At 37.2% G+C, this 18,852-nt stretch overlaps 4 protein-coding genes across 5 annotated transcripts in view; 2 read left to right on the top strand and 2 right to left on the bottom strand.

The window, feature by feature from the left end:
* Positions 1–887: 887 nt before the first annotated feature.
* Positions 888–9,244, bottom strand: LOC131666441 (juvenile hormone epoxide hydrolase 1-like). The gene is made up of 8 exons (XM_058939100.1): positions 9,154–9,244; positions 3,192–3,249; positions 2,815–3,013; positions 2,431–2,623; positions 1,993–2,347; positions 1,633–1,829; positions 1,172–1,409; positions 888–1,101 (listed from the first exon to the last, which is right to left on the bottom strand). Exons 3-8 carry the CDS (start codon positions 2,989–2,991, stop codon positions 888–890), a joined length of 1,374 nt encoding a protein of 457 aa, XP_058795083.1. The 5' UTR covers positions 2,992–3,013; positions 3,192–3,249; positions 9,154–9,244.
* Positions 4,416–4,925, top strand: LOC131666440 (uncharacterized). The gene is made up of 3 exons (XM_058939098.1): positions 4,416–4,532; positions 4,673–4,798; positions 4,881–4,925. Exons 1-3 carry the CDS (start codon positions 4,416–4,418, stop codon positions 4,923–4,925), a joined length of 288 nt encoding a protein of 95 aa, XP_058795081.1.
* Positions 6,500–7,686, top strand: LOC131666439 (variable charge X-linked protein 3B-like). Its single transcript, XM_058939097.1, has 5 exons — positions 6,500–6,507; positions 6,559–6,702; positions 6,752–7,286; positions 7,428–7,538; positions 7,639–7,686. The coding sequence occupies exons 1-5, from the start codon at positions 6,500–6,502 to the stop codon at positions 7,684–7,686; spliced, it is 846 nt and encodes a 281-aa protein (XP_058795080.1).
* A 1,023-nt stretch (positions 9,245–10,267) lies between the features above and the next one.
* The window catches only part of LOC131666448 (CCR4-NOT transcription complex subunit 6-like), a 226,540-nt gene continuing 217,955 nt past the window's right edge, over positions 10,268–18,852 (bottom strand). For both annotated transcript variants that reach the window (XM_058939107.1, XM_058939108.1), the window contains exons 6-10: positions 17,914–18,065; positions 17,250–17,480; positions 17,005–17,182; positions 16,780–16,919; positions 10,268–16,700 (exon numbers count right to left, since the gene is read on the bottom strand). In XM_058939107.1, the coding sequence (XP_058795090.1) occupies positions 16,624–16,700; positions 16,780–16,919; positions 17,005–17,182; positions 17,250–17,480; positions 17,914–18,065 (778 nt within the window). In that variant the 3' untranslated portion in view covers positions 10,268–16,623. The remainder of the gene's footprint in view (positions 16,701–16,779; positions 16,920–17,004; positions 17,183–17,249; positions 17,481–17,913; positions 18,066–18,852) is intronic.

Raw genomic sequence — 18,852 nt, 5'->3', positions numbered from 1 at the left:
AAACCAATGCTATGTAATATAAGATATAATTTTAAATTAACATAAATATTTATTAATTTTAAAGATTTTAAAGATAATTTTAAATCGTTTTATAAAAGTAAAAGTTTTATATAAGTTTCGAGCAATTACTGTTATTTGTTTGTTCCAACATACACACACGTTTATATATTTAATGAGAATGTAGTTTTTTGTTTCGTTTCGAATATTTTAATTTATTTTAATTTACGTCTGTTAAAAGTAAGTAAAAAAACTGCTTTGAGATTTACTACATTTAATTATAAAAAATCGTAAAAAATAATCAACTCTTAATAAATAATATGCCAAAATAAGTTTTAGTAATAAAATAAAAAATTCATCACATTGCAGGAATTTAATTTTAACGAACATAAATTGCTTGAAAATAAAAATTGATTTCATGAATACTTTTAGTATCAATACGAACGGTTATATATATATATATATATATATGTGTGTGTGTGTGTGTGTATTATATAAGAACTTATTCAAACAATTTTTGTTTTTCGTTAACATTAGATTTACTGCACAGTGGTACGCCTTAAATTTTATTACCAAAGAGAGCTCATTATTCGATAATATTTATTTCAAAATTATTATATTTTCGATTTCCTAAATAATGTTTTTGTTATTAACTTAATTTGTTCAAATTAGCATTGGTTGTTCAAATTAGCATAGAAGACTAAACAGCAACCGGGAATAGGTAATACGAGGTACTGGCAATACTTTGTCATTCTTTTTAGCATCGAGATTTTGAGAAGAGGGTTGGTGTACTCGTTCATCGCGATGAAATGCTCTTTGGGCCAAAATTTATCGAAACGAATAATTCTATTATTTTCTTTGTAAATTCATAAATATTACAAAATCGTTTGCTATTCAGCAGCGCCACGCCTTCGCATTTTCTCCACAGCTGCGAAAACGTCGTCGACGAACAATTGCGGCTCCTCGAGCGCGGCAAAGTGTCCGCCACGCGGCTTCAGCGTACGCTGTACCAAGTTGACGTAGCGAGTGCGCAGCAATACCTCGGGTATGAAAATAATTTCATGAGGAAAGGCAGTGCAGGCGGACGGCACTGTAATCAAATCGCTGAAACAAGAAGACTCGACGGTATCGCTGCTGCCTCTCTGGCTGCTCGTTTTTTGACAGCTACACTTACGCGTTGAGGCTGGAGCTCATGATCGAGAGAAGACTAGACGATTCGGCGTAAATTCGCATGGAGCTAGTGATCTTGGCAGGTGCCCAGTAATACATGAGATTGTCGATCAAGTCGTCCATGGCGTAGTGTTGGGACAAATTGCCGTCGTCGCTGAATCGATTATCGTAATTCGCTGCCTCGGAAAATTTTTCTAGCACGTATGCGGCTAATCCCGCTGGCGAGTCATTCAGCCCGACACCTGCCAATTGATTTGACGCACGATTATCATCACTTCAGTTGGCCAAGGCCTAATTGTAGATTTTATCATCGAAATTATCATGACTTGGCGGCGAATCGCTTAATTTTCCATCCGCTCGGATAACTAATAATCAATTCCACTGTTACCAGCGTGGTCGTAGCGCTACTCCCCTGGAGATGTATTATAGCGAAAGAACATTTGGCGGATAAGGGTAAAAATGTACCGAAGCTGTCGGGCCTGGTAGCTTGTTCATGGTAGTAAGCACTCCTCTCGACTAGTTGGTAAAGTAGTTGGCCAAACGATGGCATATACGGACGCTCGTATTCTAAAAGCAGCGACGGTTGCAAGCTGTAGTACGCAAGTTTCAGCAATGCCGACGGGCTGGATAGCACGCAAAAGTTGGAGTGCAATCCTAAAACACTGTTTACATTCGACCAAGCATGAATATCGCGCAGACAGCAAACTCGGCAGCGCCGAGCACTTCGAGCTCGAGCGAATGTCGAGTGAACGTCGCGGACGCGGAAGAAATCAAATTACGAATTGCACTGTATATGTCGTAAGTCAATATGTCGGACAATATTACACTTCGGGATACATCGACGCCAAGTTGGCCAACACAATGCCGCCCCAGTCGCCGCCTTGTGCGTAAAACTTGTCGTGTCCGATTCTGCCCATCAAAATCTTCAAAACCGTGGCTATTTCGGTAGCGCCAAGGCCAATTTTCGCGGCGGCGTCGGAGTACCCGAAGCCCGGCAACGACGGTGCTATGACTTCGAAAACGAAGTTCCGTTCGGCCGAGGGTGCAGTCAGCTTGGGGATGACTTTGTAAAACTCGACTACCGAGCCCGGCCATCCGTGTTGAATTAGCAGCGGCAAAACTTCGATCCCACTGTCTTTCGGTAATTGCGGTTTCGCGTGTACGTAGTGGATGTCGAGACCTGCCAAGTTCAACCCAAATGGAAGAATGTCATTTGTCGTTTGGAATTTTTCGCTTGACGCACAGGTCGTTTTAACACTTTACCTTGTACGTTCGTGATGAACTGTGGATATTGATTGAGATGTGCCTCGCGTTCTTTGAAATTATATTTATGCAGCCAGTATTCAATTACTTTGGGTAGAAATTCGCTATTGATTCCGTAAGTCGAAGCTGCATTTTCAAGAGTTGACTGGAGCTTCTTAGTATGGTTTAACCGGTATTTCAAGTCATTAACAACCTGCCAATGTCAATCGTCACGTTGTAAGTATCTCTTTAACAATTATACATTTCTTTAAGTATATAAAACACTATATCAGTTTTATTTTCAAGGCCTCGCGGTTTTGCGAATTGATAGCGCATTTATTTAAACATAATACTTTCATGACTACCGTAAAAAAAAATATCGTAAAATACACATGCAATTTTCACCTCGTTGGAAAAGTGCACTTTGAAAGGTCTAATACTCAAGTCAGGATTTATGGGTGGCTCGCCTGGGCCCCAATATGGATTGGCTAATTGCATGGATGGTAGATTCACCGACGTGAAATTGGACCAAATCCCGAGTAGTGCTTTAATCACTACATATATTACGTCAGTGATATCCATGGTATTTATTTCTCAAGAAAACCTATAATAAAGACAATTGAGGAAAGTTGCATTGTACAATTTTTTGTATCATAAAAATGATGATATACTGAAAGATAAAACGAAATACATATATTATGCTATTAGCTTTGATAAATTTTTTCGTTTCCTAATAAGTTTAAGAAGTTGGATGCAATGCATAAAATAAAATGTTAACTCACCTCGAAATTACGACAGATATTCAATTTCTAAAGAATGCACTCACTTCACATATGGCATCTGTAAGCGATATTACATGAAAATTGAAATTAGAGATAACTTATCAGTTTATTAACAGATCGAGATATCTTGCCAGTCATAAACTCTCAATATCATTATTGTTTTAAACTTTCGATTTGTTTTCCAGGACTACTTGGCAATGTAGCTTATTATCAAAGTGAAAAAGTGATAACAAAAATTAATTACTGTAGAGTACTGTGAGCTTACGTACAAAATATCAAACTTTCACTACTTCGTAGGTTGTAGATGTTTAATATTCATTCAATGTCTATTATAGATCAACTTTCAAACTATGAAATGATTTCTAATCTGCTTTGTTTAGATAATTGTATTTTGGAGGATAAGTTTCGTTCATCGAAATCATTCATGTGCATCATAATTTACATTTCGCAAACTATGATACGCTTCATATAATTTTGGTATTGAAGATTTTTCCTTAAGGATAAGTTTTATGCGTGTGTGCACACCAATGATTTTGACGTATACACATAATTTGCATTTCGCAAATAACGATACATTACGAAAAATTGACGTAAACGCCTTCGTTTTTCCGAAACATAAAATTAATCACATTTTATTATATGGTTATTATTGAATTTGCAATATATTTCGGGATCCAATTTAATCTGTCGGTTCAGTCGTGATGTACGTAACAAGTAATTTTTCCAAGGGCACGACCGACCTCAATTTCGTCTTTTCGCGCTTACAAGGTTAAAATTCAATCGAGACCCCCACCGCCTTCTTTAAAATTAGTTTAACCGTTTCAAAATATACGAACGTACATTAAAAAACCCGGTAATGCCGGTAACGTAGATAATTAGTTTTAGATGGCCAAAACTGCTCCAATAACATGCTCAACTTGTTTATTTTTCTAATCAGCTTGTTCAGGTCTGATGTGTGTACGATTTAGATGTCTTTTTCATTTTTCCTTGATCAAATCTCATTCAGCAATAATAATTTGATAATAAGATGAAGAGATACACAAAAAGTACCAGAGAACACTGCTATACACGATAAATTCGATGTAGACTCGAAGATCAATCGATTAGTGTTACTGATTATTATTTAAGGAAAAAGTTAATTATTATAAATACTCAGCTTCAGCAAGCAGTACTCATTCCAATCAGACCTAAAGAAGACAAAGGGTAGAAGATCTCTAGAAGAACATGAAGTTCCCACGTTATTTCCTGTCACTATGCGTACTCGCCTTTTTCGTGGTTGTTGTCAGTGCCGAGGTGGAGATCGAAGAGCCCGAAGTAGACGAGGTGGAAGCACGCAACCCGGTATGTTATCATGAAATTGCAAATCGAACAGCCAAAATTTTGAAAAGTAGCGTTAATTTGTATTTGGTCCGGGGGGGGGGGGATTGCTTGACAATTAATGCGTATAATCGAGAATACAATCATTGACGAAACTGTTACAGCTTCTCGCAGCCGCTATTATCATCATAAAAAAAGCGGTCAAGTGGGCTGCAAAGCGTTGCGTCGAGGAAGCCGCCAATAACTGTAAGCAACATTGGAAGAATCCCAAGGCACTCGTCAGTTGCGCCGTGAGTATACATAGAGACCTTATTTTTGGCCCTTTTAACATTGCAACGTCCAACTAATATTCTTTTTGTTTTGTCTTTCCAGAAAAAATTCCTGAAGGCTAACAAGGGACGTTGCGTTGTTGGTTGATCTAGTCAGTACTTAATGATCTTACGCTATAATTCTTTATCGTGATGTATCTTTATCTGTAAATAAATATGAAAACTGCTATTGAATTCTTTTTTTGTAATTGTCATTTTCCACTCGCTGTCAAATGCCAAGCTATATTAATAAATTTATTGGAAAAGTGCTCGTTATTAAATAATTTTCATTTTTTGTATGCATTTTTTCATTAACTATGGGCAATATCCTTTCAAAATTAACGAAAATAAGCTCATCAAAGAACTTCTAAAATTTTGTCATTAGTAGAATGAATAATTTTCTGAATAATACTGTGTCGTATGAAAAAATATCACAAAGCACTATATAATAAAAAAACTATTAAAGTATTATTGTTTCGTACTTTTACATATCGAGATATGTAGTTTTACAAATCCATCAAATATCCTTTGTCATTTAATTCTTAATAAATTAGAAAAGTGATTGTTTTTCTTTCAATTGAAAGTATTTTAAAAATCTACTTCCAATGAATTCATCGACATTTTTAATAAGGTACATTCTTTCTTTTCCTGGCAAGTCCCATAAATTGACAGAGTATTCAGCACGTATAATCAGTTTATTTGAAAAGTACAGAGTTCTTAAAAGAGACAAGGAAATCCAAAATTACCGATAATACTTAGAATTGTTAATACACTATTTTACCTGATCGACATTATTCATTTGTCAACTGCACTGATAAGACGCTTGTTGTACTTATCTCATGAATCATTTTCAAGTCGATAGTCTATCAAATTTATTAGTTTTTAACTTTGCAATATTAGACATTCTTTCTTAATAAATATTTATATTTATTGGTGTAATACGCAAAAGTCCGAGTAATTTTAAAGTTCAGCTTTATACTTGGATATCGTTTCATGAATAATTAAATAAAAATGTATGTACGGTGAACTAATGAACAACTTGTGTAGATTATGAAATTCGCCCCTTTTTATAATTTGCCATGCTAATGAAGATGGATGAGAATTTGTTATCGATTATGTAGTTACCTCAACGAAATATCATTGTTCCTTAGAATCATCGTAAAATTACGAAAACTCTATCGATCACCTTTTTTGCGTTGAATGTTGAATGTATTAAACTTTACCAATTGAATGTATATAAAATATCAGGATGAAGCAGTATCGATGCATATTCTGATATCCACATTTTGTTATATGGTTATTATTGAATTTGCAACGTATTTCTGGATCCAGCTTAATCTATCGGTTCAATCGTGATGTACGTAATAAGTAATTTTTCCAAGGACATGACCGACCTCAATTTCATCTTTTCGCGCTCACAAGGTGAAAATTCAATCGAGCCCCCCCCCCCCCCCTTCTTTAAAATTAGTTTAACCGATTCAAAATATACGAACGTACATTAAAAAACCCGGTAATGCCGGTAACGTAGATAATTAATTTTAGATGGCCAAAACTGCTCCGATAACGTGCTCGACTTGTTTAATTGTCTAACCAGCTTGATCAGGTGTGTTGCGTGTACGATTTAGATGATTTTACATTTTTTCTTGATCAAATATCATTCAGCAATAATAATATAGTAATAAGATGAAGACGTACATAAACAGTACCGGAGATTACTGCTATACACGATAAATTCGATGTAGACTGGAAGATCAATCGATTAGTATTATTAATTATTATTTGAGGAAAAAGTTAACTGTTATAAATACTCAGCTTCAGCAAGCAGTATTCATTCCAATCAGACCTAAAGAAGATAGAAGATCTCTAGAAGAACATGAAGTTCCCACGTTATTTCCTGTCACTGTGCGTACTCGCCATTTTCGTTGTTGTTGTTAGTGCCGAGGTGGAGATCGAAGAGCCCGAAGTAGACCAGGTGGAAATCGACGAGCCCGAAGTAGACAAGGCGGAGATCGAAGAGCCCGAAGTCGATGAGGTGGAGATCGAAGAGCCCGAAGTAGACGAGGTGGAGATCGAAGAGCCCGAAGTAGACCAGGTGGAGATCGAAGTGCCCGAAGTAGACCTGGTGGAGATCGAAAAGCCCAAAGTAGACGAGGTGGAAATCGAAGAGCCCGAAGTAGACAAGGCGGAGATCGAAAAGCCCAAAGTAGACCAGGTGGAAATCGAAGAGCCCGAAGTAGACAAGGCGGAGATCGAAAAGCCCAAAGTAGACCAGGTGGAAATCGACGAGCCCGAAGTAGACAAGGCGGAGATCGAAAAGCCCAAAGTAGACCAGGTGGAAATCGAAAAGCCCGAAGTAGACAAGGCGGAGATCGAAAAGCCCAAAGTAGACCAGGTGAAGAGCGAAGACCCTAAAGTAGACAAGGTGGAGATCGAAAAGCCCAAAAGAAATGAGATGGAAGTACGCAACCCGGTATGCTATCGTGAAATTGAAAATCGAACAAGCGAAATTTTGAAAAATAGCGTTAATTTGTATTTGGTCCGGGGGGAGGGGGATTCGCTTGACAATTGGTGTGTATAATCGAGAATACAATCGTTGACGAAACTGTTACAGCTATCCGCATCCTCTGATATCGACATAAAAAAAAAGACGAGCAAGAAGGCTTCAAAGCGTTCCGGCAAGAAAGCCACCAACAACAGTAAGAAACGTAGGAAGAAAGCCAAGGTACTCGCCAGTTGCGTCATGTGTATATGCAGCGAACTTATTTTTGACCCTTTTCATATCGCAACGTCCAACTAATATTCTTTTCGTTTTGTCTTTCCAGAAAAGAGTCAGGGTTCACAGGAGACGTCGCGTTAGTCGCAAGGGTTGATCTAGTCAGTAATTAATGATCTTACGCTATAATTCTTTATCGCGATGTATCTTTATCTGTAAATAAATATGAAGACTGCTATTGATTTTTTTTGTAATTATCATTTTTCACTCGCTTTCAAATGCCAAGCTATATTTCTAAATTTATTGGAAAAGTGCTCGTTATATAACGATATTCATTTCTCGTATGCATGTTTTCATTAACTATTGGCAATATCCTTTCAAAATTAACGAAAATAAGCTCATCAAAGAACATCCCGTATTGCGTGATAATAATTTTCAGACCTTTCCAATTATTTTAAATTTAATTCATACAATTCATTTAAAATTTTTTAAAGGACACTGTTATTTTCTCGTACGGTTACCAATTCATTATCAAAATTAAATTTTAAGTATAATTCCATCATAAAAATCTCACGCATTATATTTTTAATAAAATATTTAACAAGTGAATTCAGAAAATATCCGTGAATATGAAACTTAGGTGGTCGATGAGTGTTGTCAAATTAACAAAAATGATCATTCCTTGATACTTTTTCCACCTATGAGTTCTTATACCTATAACTTCATTGTAGAAATTAATAATATTGATTTATTTAGAATACAATCTAATATTTTGTCTATAGTAGAATAAATAATTTTCTGAATAATACTGTGTCGTATGAAAAAATATCACAAAGCACTATATAATAAAAAAACTATTAAAGTATTATTGTTTCGTACTTTTACATATCGAGATATGTAGTTTTACAAATCCATCAAATATCCTTTGTCATCTAATTCTTAATAAATTAGAAAAGTGATCGTTTTTCTTTCAATTGAAAGTATTTTAAAAATCTACTTCCAATGAATTCATCGACATTTTTAATAAGGTACATTCTTTGTTTTCCTGGCAAGTCCCATAAATTGACAGAGTATTCAGCACGTATAATCAGTTTGTTTGAAAAGTACAGAGTTCTTAAAAGAGACAAGGAAATCCAAAATTACTGATAATACTTAGAATTGTTAATACACTATTTTACCTGATCGACATTATTCATTTGTCAACTGCACTGATAAGACGCTTGTTGTACTTATCTCATGAATCATTTTCAAGTCGATAGTCTGTCAAATTTATTAGTTTTTAACTTTGCAATATTAGACATTCTTTATTAATAAACATTTATATTTATTGGTGTAATACGCAAAAGTCCGAGTAATTTTAAAGTTCAGCTTTATACTTGGATATCGTTTCATGAATAATTAAATAAAAATGTATGTACGGTGAACTAATGAACAACTTGAGTAGATTATGAACTTCGCCCCTTTTTCTAATTTACCATGCTAATGAGGATGGATGAGAATTTGATATCGAGGATGTAGTTACCTCAGCGAAATAACATTGTTTCTTAGAATCATCGTAAAATTACGAAAACTCTATCGATCACCTCTTTTGCGATGAATGTGGAATATATTAAACTTTACCAACCGAATGTATATAAAATACCAGGTTGAAGTAGTACCGATGCATAAATAACTATTCCTTCGTTCTGTCACCAAAGTAAATTCTTTCCTAATCATCCAAAATGTCTCTGCAACACCTTGTTGCTTTGTGCGTTCTTGCTTTCATCGTGATCATCAAGGCTGAAGGTGCATCGACTGACGCTGCTGATACGATTCAAGTGGAACCCCGAAATCCAGTAAGTATTTCCACAGATAATTCCACGTTAAGTTTGCGATTGAAATTTCCTCTCGCGATATTAACTATAAACATCGTGCTAACCGAAGTAAGTAAATTTCATTAGGTTTGAAAAAATGTGATTAGAACTATTGAAATGTTAGGCTTTAGCTTTAGCAGCGAGATGGATCGTAAAAAAACTTGGAAAACACGTAGCGAAGTGCGCCTTCGAAGCAGCTGAGACATGCCAATCACACTGGGGTCATTTCCATGCACTTGTCGAGTGTGCAGTAAGTAATTTTTTTCCTGACTATCTAGCTTTTCACATTTTTTATTTCATTCGACCTTGACATTTTGCAGAGAGAGTTTGCCAAGAATAATAAGGGACGCTGCCTCGCTTAATGACGACGATCGTCGCATAAAAGCTGTCGACTCTTATCTTTTTTATTAATTTGTTATTAATTACCGTAATTTTGGAATCAACTGTATACATAGAAATTCAGCGTGCTTATAAATAAATTTTATTTTGACAATTTTCAAACAAAAATATTTTTTCCTCATCAAAATTGGTATGAACGTAAATAGTATCAACTAATATTGTTTCTTATTGTGAATGTAAATTTTTATGCACTCTATACACTATGATAGACACTTGTAAAAGCTACGCATACGAATACAGATAATAATATAATATAAATAAGTAAAATTTCATTCGTTTCGCAAAGAAATAAATCCTATATGAATTTAGTTAAATTTGTCAACTCTTAATTAGGAGTAATTCAATATAAATTATGCTTGCAATCGAGAGAGTTTCTTTTAGAAATTATCACTATATTTCTACGTGAATGTTTCCTACTTTGTTCTCTCTGATTCGCACGATAATTGAGTAAAAATAAACGCATGAGGATGTTAGTAATAAAAACGCGATTATTTAATTTTTTCGATTTTTATTTCGTGTTTTTTTCCATTTATTTTTATTTATTTAATAAATCGTTACATTCAATCATGATTCAGACGCAGCCCATATACAATCATTGCATTTTTCCAAACAGAGAAGAAATCAAAGTATACGTGAATACAACAAGTTATCGTGAATATTGCGTAAGATGACAAGCGGTGAAAATGATACGAGAGTGAGCTTTAAAATTTCGACGAAAGTTGACAAAAAACTGACGGAATTTCACACTTCATTATTTACTATTTAGATAAACCTTGATATTATGTTAGTCATTACTCGTAGTCATATTATTTATTATTTTTATCGTTTATTAATGATTAAAATTAATTATCCATACTCTTAATTATTTTCGTGCCTTTACAACTTACAATAAAATATCGCGCGGTGATTTTGAAGAAAACAGAGTTGCTCTCAAATCCATATACGTCATATTTTCAACGGCTTAAAATGTAACAATGCTTTTTGTACAGTTTTATAATACAAAAGTCAAGCCTTCTCTGCGGGCCGAAAAACTCAACGGACATGGCCCACTCGCAAACCGCAATCGCAACACAATACACTGCATTGAATGCGAGTTTTTTTCCTGTCCAAGACTGTAAAAAAATATAAAAGAACTCAATGTACAGTTGCGTATACGGTGGCGCCTAAAACTACGAAAAAACTTCGCCTTCAAATAATGCCATTAACATAGTTAGTCAAGCGAGTGGCTGAAACCGCGGCAAATTCGCCGACTCGCAGAAGGCTTTTTTTCTGATTTTACAACTGGCTCACTCTGTTTTCTTGCGTTTACAGCTATCCTGAATCCTCGAGCAGCGTGGTTTCAATTCAATTTTTTTCCCCTTCCTTTTATTTACGAAGCTTAAAAATGCATTTTACAAGCTATATATGGAACGGAGACTTTCTTTCGACTGTACAACTGGATGCAAGTACATGGAATATGAACATGTGTTTGGAATTGCGTCGAGTTCATTTTGATGAAAGTTTAACGCTGAATTAGTTGTATCGTTTGCTTTCAACGTTTTCCAAGTAACGAACCCAATAGCCGACCAAGCAACTGTTCGAGAATCCACGATTAGAAATTCAGGCGTCTAGTGGTTGATCCTCTTTCCGGTAATGAAATTTCAAGTAAACCAAGAGTTTCGGCGTTCGATGCTATACATTAGAAAATTTGAAAACGTCAGACGCGATTACTTTTTGGTTTGCCTCTACCTTGTATAAAAGACATTAATCGAACGTTTGCAAGAGCTTTTACCGGAGTTTGAACGTTCATTTTCTGCTTTTTCAGCGCTCTGACTTCGATTTTTGAGTGGATTTTGTGAGGGATGAACGTGATATTGTGTTTTTGCTATTTTCTGTTTGAGAATACACTTTCGTTGCTTCAATTTCAATGGAAACTTATTAGTTGATCGGCTCAATAAAAATATGAATTTTCGCAGGGCAATTATAAATTATGTATCACAGTTTATTAAGACTACTTGGAGTCAAAATATCGAAAAATCATAGCGTAGATAAAGCTGAATTGTTGATAGCGACCTCCTCTGGACGCCCGTTTATCTTAAATTATGTTGGTAATATTTTGTAACGTAAAAGAGTAGTGGTTAATTCGATTCACCTTATTTGATTTGCTAAAACTTCTGCCACGATTTATTATTCTTCTCGTTTGTCGCTTAAAAAAGTACATACTTAAATGTACTGTGCTCGTTTTTAAACGCATTTTACAATATTATTTTTACTATAATGATTATTATTATGCTCATTATTAATATACTTATTAATATTATTATATTACAATACTTAGACCACTAGATCCATGGAAGTGGAGTTGCTAGGCTGCCTTGAATCAAGTGCCACATGTTTACATTTTTATAGTGATTACATAACTTGAATATAATTTACTTTATGAAAAACATTAAAAATAGCACAACAAATGCGACGAATTTGGTTGAACAAAATTACGAATATTTCATATGATTACTTTTTCGTTGGTATTCAATATTTGTCAATATTACAACTGAGTCAGAAATAAAAATTCGATTAAAGAAACATATGGCACCGTACAGACAGCATCACCTAAATTACACTTATACAGCCCGTTTAAAATCATCTTCCACCTACAGCCTATTTAACTATTATACTGGGGCTCGTTAATTACAATGTAATGTATATATTTGTTTTTGGTCACTAAACTTTATGCACATCGTTGTTCATTAAATCAGACATTGACATCGCGAATCGGGTGCATTGCATGGTCATTGGTCATAAAATATCTAAACGAAAGCAAACGCTTATACTTTGAAACTGTGGACAATAGAAAGAAAAGGTAAACAAAATTATCTATCTAAACATAATCAGTACTAAAAGGCTATATGTACTTTTTGAACACGTTCATTCATTCAAAGAGTAACTAGACAATAAAAAGTTTTACGTATCCAAGAAGGAATAAGCTAATGTATTCAAAGTTGAACGTGCAAGAGATCTGTGTGAGTCGCTTGTCAGTGGATATATATGGATTATCCCTAAGTGAAGTGCTATCGCATCTTTTATTTTTAGAAATCGATTTTAGAGAGCGAAACTGTGATGAGAGTGTTCGTTTTTGCTTTTCTCACAGTGAAAAATAAATCTATAGATGGTTATGATTTTTAAAAAAAGAAGGTTGAGTCATTCAAAAGTGCTTGTTTATTTCGTAGGGATAGCAAAAAAGGCTAGCTCGCAGTCACTTTGTTTGAAAAAACATTATTGGCAATGTGTAATGATTATTAATTTCTGTTTCTATGCCATGCCAATTATTGCTCACTGACTTATATGAAAAACAAAATGATTTACGAGCTTATTTTATGCTCTAGCGATTTCGCAATATATTTGCGACTTAAAAAGTTGATCATCGTATTTATTCCACTTTACAATACGCATTGATCATAAACTATATATAATCCAAGACGACCCAGAAACATATCATTAACGTAATCTCATTTCTTTTCTAACAATGAGTAGTAGCCTATCACAAATATTATTTTATTTGTATAAAAAAGTATTGGTAAAAAATAGTTTGAAGAAAGAACGCGACATTCAAAACTGATTTGTAAAAACTAGAGAACGTAATGCAACGAAACCGTAAAAGAAATAAATCAGTTATTAAGAAATATGGATGATATAAAATTGTAATAAATTTAGAAGCGAATAGTAAATGTCCAGACGAAACACGAATTGTTCGAATTTTTACAATGGTAATTTGATTGACATCAGTAATATACAACATTTTAGGCCCTAAACGTAGATCGCGAATGTATTACGTGAATCAACCGTCAATTGGATTGACACGAGGAGAACGTATTATCGATAGATGTAAAATAACAGGACGTACAGATACATTTTCTCCCGAGAACTTGTTGCCACTTTGCCTTAAAACTAATTTAATGCTAATTTGTATAGTTTTTTTTCTACACGGACAGCTAACAAGTATTCATAGTTTCCACTGTATTCTCATTTTTTTTATTTTTGTATATAATGCTCCTGACTTTTTCTTCTAAGAATCATGTGTAAAAAATTTCCTAGTGTGACCTAGTTGCTTCTTTTGTTCCTTCGTTGATAAACTTCTCTATAATAAAGATATAAATAAGCATCTGTTTATAAATATTTTTTATAATTCTGATATCTTTTCTTGTTTGAGGCTGGTTAGTGATAACTATGAAGGTAAGACACTAATAAGCCATGAATTTGATGGGTATTTGAAGCAGTACAAAAAGTCTCAATTACTTTACCGACGATATTTGTTACAACTTTTTCTCAGTAGACTCTGAATATTAATAAATACTAAGAATTTAAGTCAGTCTGTCTCTTCTTCCATTAGTTATATATCGCGATAAAATTTAATAATCAAACAGCACTGTCTATATTGAATTGCAAAGAGTCAATACAAAATCACTCTACAGATCTTAAACATAATCATTCAAGTTCATACATTCATTATATTCCCACTCATTGTACAATATTCAACGCTTCATTGAATTTATAATATTTTCATTTTTAGAAAACAATACTGTGCTACTGTGTAGCGATTTCTGTATTGTAAACATGTAAATTTATAGAAATTTACCGAAATAAATTGTGTATGAAAGTATATGAAATTATTGTTGAAAAATGTAAATCTAAAACAAACAAAAATTAAATTGGTATACATTTACCAAATTTACTGCAAATAATTCAAATTAATTTACTTTGAATAGTTGCTGATATTGTCAAGCTTATGATAAAATAAGATTTGAAAGTTCGTTCAGTTTGAAATACAATAATATCGCATATTTTCGGCTTTTGTTTTTTTTAATAAAAGAAAATTGAAAATATTGTAATACGCAAATCAGGGCATAATTAAAGTTCACACAATACCATATTGCAACTTTGTTCGTTTTACGAAGATTCGATAACAATGATGGACTGTTGATGTTTAAAAAACAGAAAGAAAATGCCTAGTAGATTGTACAATTGATAACGTTCTTTGCTGAAGAAGCATTCAACGAAATAGCGGGAGTATTTTGATGCACCTATGTACGAAGATAAAAGTCATCAGAAATGGAGTAAATCAGACAATAATCTATTTTGTCAATGAATTTCGATTGTAACTTCTTAGAATAGTATTACAGAGTTTTAAATACAATCATGATCACCATTAGAAGCGATAAAAATTATTATGTACATGAATAAATGATCTTATGTCGTACGTTTAAATAAATATATATCTAAAAGTCTTGTTCAAGTTGTGCAAATGTCACATGCTTCGACTGTAAAAATAAGTTTATAAAAAGTAAAATTTTCTCGCCCCTTACACTGTGTATAATTAGCTTTAATTCATCAGAAAAGACTTTTAGAAATATTTTTTTCGACTATTTTACAAGTACTTTCTCACGAAAGTAATGATTGCACGAATCGATGATGAGCGTGGAAAATGCAACACTTGTCTAAGTACATGCTCAATGATAAAAAAAGCGCTTCATTTTATTTTACTTCGTCCACAGAGAGAAAACAAGGTGATAGACGACACGCACGCATGTAAGTGTGTACATGTACAAAAAATCGAAAAAAAAAGAAAAGAAAACAAGAAAATAAAAACTTGCCTAATAATTGATATTCATGTCGAAGAGACGCTGTGACATACGTTTACATCCTAAGCTTTTTTACTTACATATTACACTTTCCTACTTTTACACATGCGTCATCTATACTCTTACGCCCTTATGTATAGTATTATCGACGATATACGTTATATATATGTGGCCAATAAGAACAGATTTGTACTTGCATTTAAAATTGTTTTAAGTCAACGTTCAATCACTTCGCACAGCCCAGTGTAGCGTGTATGTTACTATTTGAAAAATACAGCTTTTCATCTCAGATTCTCGCTTGTTTTTTTTTTTTTTCGTTATTTTTATTCCGGTTGGATGGCAGCGTTTCTTTTTATTTTGTTTATTTCTTTGTCTATCTTTAGGTTTTCGTTATTTCGTTAAAATATGTGCATGAAAAATTTGCCGAATTGCCTCCGCTCCACGATCTGCATCTGTAAGGGTGATTTCGTTGGTGCGTGCTTTTGTGTGTATGTCGTATGAGTGTGTTTAGGTGTACGTCCTGTAACATCGACGCGTCGACAGATGATATCACAGAGTCGTCCATCCCCCTCGTGACAGGCTTGTCGTAGGAAAATAGGCGCTTATCTACACAAATAGGGTGTCTCGATATAGGTCTCGCATTCTCTCTCACTCGCTTATTCACTCACTCGCATACTCAAGCACGCACTTACATTGCTCTCATCACTCTACGCTAAAAATGCAATACACTATACATGGGCTACACGTCGCGCACGCCTCTCGTCCTCCTCCTTTTCTTTCATTTTTATACACTCGCTAAAGTGTCCACGAATTGTCCGTGTCCGTGTCCGTGTGCGTGGGTACGTGAGCGTGTGTGTGTGTGTGTTTATTTGTATTCCAAGTGTTTTTCTTTTGATTCTCGTAGTCCCTATGTACGTTGGTCTCATGCACGTAAACGTATGTGGTTGTTCGAGTGTCTGTGTGACGATATTGCTGGAGCCAAAATAGGCGAAGAGAAGGAGCGACGTTCAGGATTGTTGTCGCGTGCGTTAACGTCACTGTCGAGCGAGATGCGCAATCAAAGATTAAAAATAGTCGATAAACATTTGACGACGTTCACTCCCGGTCTCGTGTATGATGTTGCTGTCGTTCCCTCAATTGAACCTCTATCCCTCTTTCGTTCGCACTTGCGCCACGCCAATACTCAACGCTGTCGTGTAATTACTTGGGCCTAGGTCGCAGGAGCTGCTACCTGCGTGGTATCAAGCCGTTACTCGTACCTACGGTCGGCGACATCTCCAGTTCCACCAGCAGCGAGAAGTGGTCTGCGAACAGAGAAGCGGGGCAGACGGATTAGAAGAAGGCAGCAATTGGTGGGGAGGTGACGACAAGCGGCAACGTTACCCGACGGCACGTGAGGGTGCGGACATCCAACCACTTTGTGATCCCTGAGCCAGTCCACGCTGAGCGGCCCAAGCAGACCTAGCGGCACCATGCACTGCTTCGAGTAAAAAATGTAATCTATAATCCCCTTGAAGTCGAACCTGCAAAGAGAAGGGCAGGCCGACGGGCGTGAGCTCTGGATCGCGGGGCTACGAACTACGCAGTCGACGAACAGGTCGCACTCACGTGTAATTGGTGTAGGGCATGATGTCCTCGCTGTAGGCGGAGGCGAGCTTGAACGAGTGCGTGAACTCGTTGGACTTGTCGCAGCCGGAGATCTTTTGCAGGCAGGACTTGTAGGGCAGGTCCTTGAAGTCGCGATGGTCGGCGGCGACACGGCCCGAGGTCAGGAACTCGATTACACCTGCGGGGCCAAGTGGCTGGTCACTTAGGTCGCGTCCGGTAGAGGCGAGCGAGCCTGGCGTACGTACCGGAGTCGGGTAACGAGTTGAAGTCGCCGCACAGCAGCAGCTGGACGTTGGATGGGTCGGACTTGTGGCCAGGCCTGAACTGCTGGCCGGCCTGGTCGAGAATGGACTTGAGCTCGTTGCTCAGCATCATCGTCTGGATAAGTTTCACGTCGCAGTACTCCGGGTCCCAGTGCAGATGGGCGGTACAGACCAATATGGGCTGCTGCACTTGAGCTGGATCCGAGGGAATACCTGCGGACAAGCGTTCGTCACCTTCGCTGCGACCGTCGGCGGCCGCGCTACTTCTCGATCCTCCCCTCGAGCGGGACTCCGCCCCCTCGCGAGGAACCAAACAAACGAGCAGGGGGCTCTCCCTTAATGAGAGGGCTTCGCCTTAATTACGCGCCGCGCGCTCGATAAAGAGCCGCGGACCCCGATGAAAAAGCGGAATGGGCGGTGGCTCGTAAGGTCCTTTACGAGACACTTCTCGAATGTATAAGCCAGGCCTCCTTTCCTTCTGTCGCCGTCGACGACTTGGTCTCTTGCCCTTTCCGTTTCCACGCGCTCGCACCATTGTTCGCCGTGCGCCCGTTTGGCCAAGTTTTACGAGGGCGGTACGACGACCGTGTCGCTCGAATGGGAAAAAAAGAGAGAGAGAGAGAAAAAAATTTGGAATATATCTCACCATTATCCCAAGCGGCTTCCTTGGTCCTCAACAAAGCCGCAAGGCCAATGTTGTCCTTAGGCATGACTCGATTGAGCATGTTGTCTGATCCCTCGGCGTTCGCCATTGCCAGCTGATTGAATTCTACGAGGTGCTCCTTGATCAAGGTAAATCTGCCGGCATGACCGAAGCAATCGAATCAGGGTGTTCGTCTCATTTTTTCCCCGTGTCGTATGCAATTACCCGCAAAAAAAAAAGCAAAAACAAAAGGTATCGGAGCGCTTCGTGGATCGCGCCTGCGAAATCGAAAAGCGGCAAAGTAAATAGCCAAGAAGAGGAAGCTGGCGAGCAAACAAATGGTCGTCGCATGCGAAGCTTATCTCGCCTTGGCGATTTGTCATTGTGTATGTGCGCGCGCGAGTTGCGACTAACGACGTCGTTAGCGCGCGTATGCTCGCAGACGACGGGCGCGCGTCGATCGTTTCGGCCGCGTTTATTGCGTATTTCCATAACGCCGCCGACACTCGCCGCGCATACGAATCTTCTCTCTCTCTCTCTCCGCGGTTCGTCAACCGAGACGAGCGTTATACTTTGCTTTTCTCCCTTCGCTATCTCCAGCTCGGCGGGTTCGCCGAACTGTTTATTGCGCGCGCGCGCTTGCCGCTCCATTGTAATCCCGTTTTTCTTTTCTTCTTCTTCTTCTTTTCCTCCGCCCCTCCCCCCGCCGCGTTTATCGAGCACGTCGATTCGCGCCAGCGAGAGTTTCTTTTCAAACCCGGCAGCGTCGAGTGCCTCCAACGAGGCTCCGCCGCGCGAGTGAAATTTCTCGCGCGCTCGAACGAGCGAACGGAACGCCGCGAGCGCGTCGCGCTGTCAATTCGCGCGCGATCAAATAAAAATTGATGCCGCGCAGGACGATCGTTAAGAGCGCGCGCGCGTTGACGTCTGTGTCGCGACAGC

Source organism: Phymastichus coffea, unplaced genomic scaffold (assembly GCF_024137745.1).
Source record: "Phymastichus coffea isolate CEN01 unplaced genomic scaffold, Cenicafe_Pcof_1.1 PCOF00058, whole genome shotgun sequence".
In the NCBI taxonomy this organism is placed as follows: Eukaryota; Metazoa; Arthropoda; class Insecta; order Hymenoptera; family Eulophidae; genus Phymastichus; species Phymastichus coffea.
Note: the sequence above shows the minus strand (reverse complement) of the source record. Positions and strands in the feature narration are given on the sequence as shown.

What these genes read in the sequence shown, in the direction of transcription:
- LOC131666440 (XM_058939098.1), top strand. Translation starts at nt 4,416, where the DNA reads ATGAAGTTCCCACGTTATTTCCTGTCACTATGCGTACTCGCCTTTTTC. An exon ending in AGGTGGAAGCACGCAACCCG is followed by an intron (nt 4,533 to 4,672) that starts GTATGTTATCAT and finishes AAACTGTTACAG; the next exon opens with CTTCTCGCAGCCGCTATTAT. An exon ending in AGGCACTCGTCAGTTGCGCC is followed by an intron (nt 4,799 to 4,880) that starts GTGAGTATACAT and finishes TTGTCTTTCCAG; the next exon opens with AAAAAATTCCTGAAGGCTAA.
- LOC131666441 (XM_058939100.1), bottom strand. Translation starts at nt 2,991, where the DNA reads ATGGATATCACTGACGTAATATATGTAGTGATTAAAGCACTACTCGGG. An exon ending in AAGTGCACTTTTCCAACGAG is followed by an intron (nt 2,624 to 2,814) that starts GTGAAAATTGCA and finishes TGACATTGGCAG; the next exon opens with GTTGTTAATGACTTGAAATA. An exon ending in ATGAGCTCCAGCCTCAACGC is followed by an intron (nt 1,102 to 1,171) that starts GTAAGTGTAGCT and finishes TTCTTGTTTCAG; the next exon opens with CGATTTGATTACAGTGCCGT.
- LOC131666439 (XM_058939097.1), top strand. An exon ending in AGATGGAAGTACGCAACCCG is followed by an intron (nt 7,287 to 7,427) that starts GTATGCTATCGT and finishes AAACTGTTACAG; the next exon opens with CTATCCGCATCCTCTGATAT. An exon ending in AACGTAGGAAGAAAGCCAAG is followed by an intron (nt 7,539 to 7,638) that starts GTACTCGCCAGT and finishes TTGTCTTTCCAG; the next exon opens with AAAAGAGTCAGGGTTCACAG.